Source organism: Buceros rhinoceros, unplaced genomic scaffold (genome assembly GCF_000710305.1).
Source record: "Buceros rhinoceros silvestris isolate BGI_N320 unplaced genomic scaffold, ASM71030v1 scaffold46830, whole genome shotgun sequence".
Classification (NCBI taxonomy): Eukaryota; Metazoa; Chordata; class Aves; order Bucerotiformes; family Bucerotidae; genus Buceros; species Buceros rhinoceros.
Genome location: NW_010388757.1, coordinates 1 through 2,014, shown reverse-complemented (window position 1 = coordinate 2,014; position 2,014 = coordinate 1). Strand labels below are relative to the sequence as shown.

Genomic DNA, 2,014 nt, shown 5'->3' with positions numbered 1-2,014 from the left:
TGGGTCTGAGCCTGGAGCAAAGGAGGCTCCGGGGAGACCTTCTGGCTCTGACAACTCCCTGAAATTCAGGAGGTTGGAGCGAGGTGGGGGGATCCACATTTTATGACAGAGTTTCTTTAAAACGCTTGTTAAGACACTTGTTCATCACGAAGGCTGGTGGCGTTCAGAAGTGACTCCACGCGCTTCTTGGGACTCGGATCCCACACTGTCTCCTGTCAGTGCCGCAGTTCCACCGTTCTGCCTTTCCATCTGCTCCCCAGGGAAATGGAGGTGTAACACGAGGTCTTTGTTCTGCCCGCAGAGCTCCGCAGATGCCATTTATATTGCGAGACATGTTGGTTTACGCGTGGGAGTCCCTGTCCCAGTTCCAGCCCTCACTGTCAACAGACTTTGCGGCTCTGGTTTCCAGTCCATCGCCAATGGCTGCCAGGTACAAAGCTCTTTTTTTTTTTTTCTTTTTTTTTACTGTGTTGTAATCTTTATCGGCTGTTACCATCAGAGAGGAGATGGGTGTCAAAACGTGCACGTCCTGTCTGGGATGAGTCTTAACACGGAGCTTTAGCTGCTGCTGGCAGAGACTCCGTAGTGTCCCACGTGGTTTTGCACCAAGGTGACGAGTTGTGGGTAACTACAAATCCTGGATCTGTTTTGGTTTGTTCCGTCAACAGGAAATTTGCCTGAACGACTCCGACGTTGTTCTGTGCGGTGGAGCTGAAAGTATGAGCCAGGCTCCTTACGCCGTTCGAAACATTCGCTTTGGAACCAGATTAGGAGCAGAACTCAAGGTCTAGTAGTTTGTTGTTGGTTTTTTTTTCTCTGAATAGTCGTTTTTAGAGAGGAAAAGTACGAGGCTTGTAGCCACTATTTCCTCACAAATGAAATTACGGGCGATTCAGTTTGGATTGAGCTGTTCAGAGCATTTACCCAGGGCTCAGACGTTATGGAAACGGAAGGGTCAGGCTGTTCTGGGCATCAGCACCGGCACAGAGCGCCTTCACGAGGGTGCTGATCCCAGGAAATGCCCAGAATCGCAGGTTTTACCCAAACCTCTCAGGACCCCACGTGAGGAGAAAGAAGCACCCTGGAGCACGAGGTAGATGAGCTGAAAAAACACCCAAAAACTTGCATGGATTTTGTGGAGCATTTGTTCTAATTTAATAGAATCCTCGAATCATTTTGGCTGGAAAAGACCTTTGAGCTCCTCAAGTCGCCCCCGTTCCCCCAGCACTGCCAGGTCCCCCCCGACCCCTGTCCCTCAGCAGCACCTCCACACGGCTGGGAAACCCCTCCAGGGATGGGGACTCCACCACTGCCCTGGGCAGCCTGGGACACACCTGCACAACCCTAACGGGACACAAATGGCTCCTCAGGGACAACCTCAACCTCCCCTGGGGCAGCTGGAGGCTGGTTCCTCTCGTCCTGTCACTTGTTCTTTGGCACAAGAGACCAACCCCCACCTTGCTCCAACCTCCTTAAAGTGTCTGTAGGTGACCTAAGTTAATTTTTCAAAGGGACTTTAGTTTCCAAGAGGCTGCTGAATAATTAGATGATACTGTCACTAATAACTGTTAATATTGCTGTGCTTTATCGGTTTCTTTTCATCGTGTTCCGTGCAGCTGGAAGACACCCTGTGGGAAGGTCTAACAGACACGCACGTTAGAACACCTATGGCAGTTACAGCGGAAAATCTGGCCACAAAATACAACATCACACGAGAGGAGTGTGACCAATACGCATTCAAAACGCAACAGCGCTGCAAAGCTGGTGAGTAAATTGTGGGTGAAATCATATGCTTTACTACAAGCCTTGAGCAGTTAGAGCAGACGGAGTCTGGAGAGGGAATATTTGTTCAGGAGCTGTGTTTAAGCTGTTCTCCGGGTGATTTACGTGGCCAAAGCTGTGATTCAGAGGCATTGAGTTACTGAGAAATTCACTGATAATGCAAACAGCATCATAGAATCAGGGAATCACAGAATCCTTTGCGTTGGAAGAGACCTTTGAGCTCCTCGAGTCC

At 49.8% G+C, this 2,014-nt stretch overlaps 1 protein-coding gene across 1 annotated transcript in view; it reads left to right on the top strand.

Annotated features, from left to right (window-relative positions):
• LOC104488940 (3-ketoacyl-CoA thiolase, mitochondrial-like) overlaps positions 1-1,779 on the top strand; it is a 2,900-nt gene extending 1,121 nt beyond the window's left edge. Inside the window, exons 3-5 of the mRNA XM_010131048.1 lie at positions 302-430; positions 669-785; positions 1,617-1,779. Of these exons, the coding sequence (XP_010129350.1) occupies positions 302-430; positions 669-785; positions 1,617-1,772 (402 nt within the window). The 3' untranslated portion in view covers positions 1,773-1,779. The remainder of the gene's footprint in view (positions 1-301; positions 431-668; positions 786-1,616) is intronic.
• Positions 1,780-2,014: the final 235 nt, after the last annotated feature.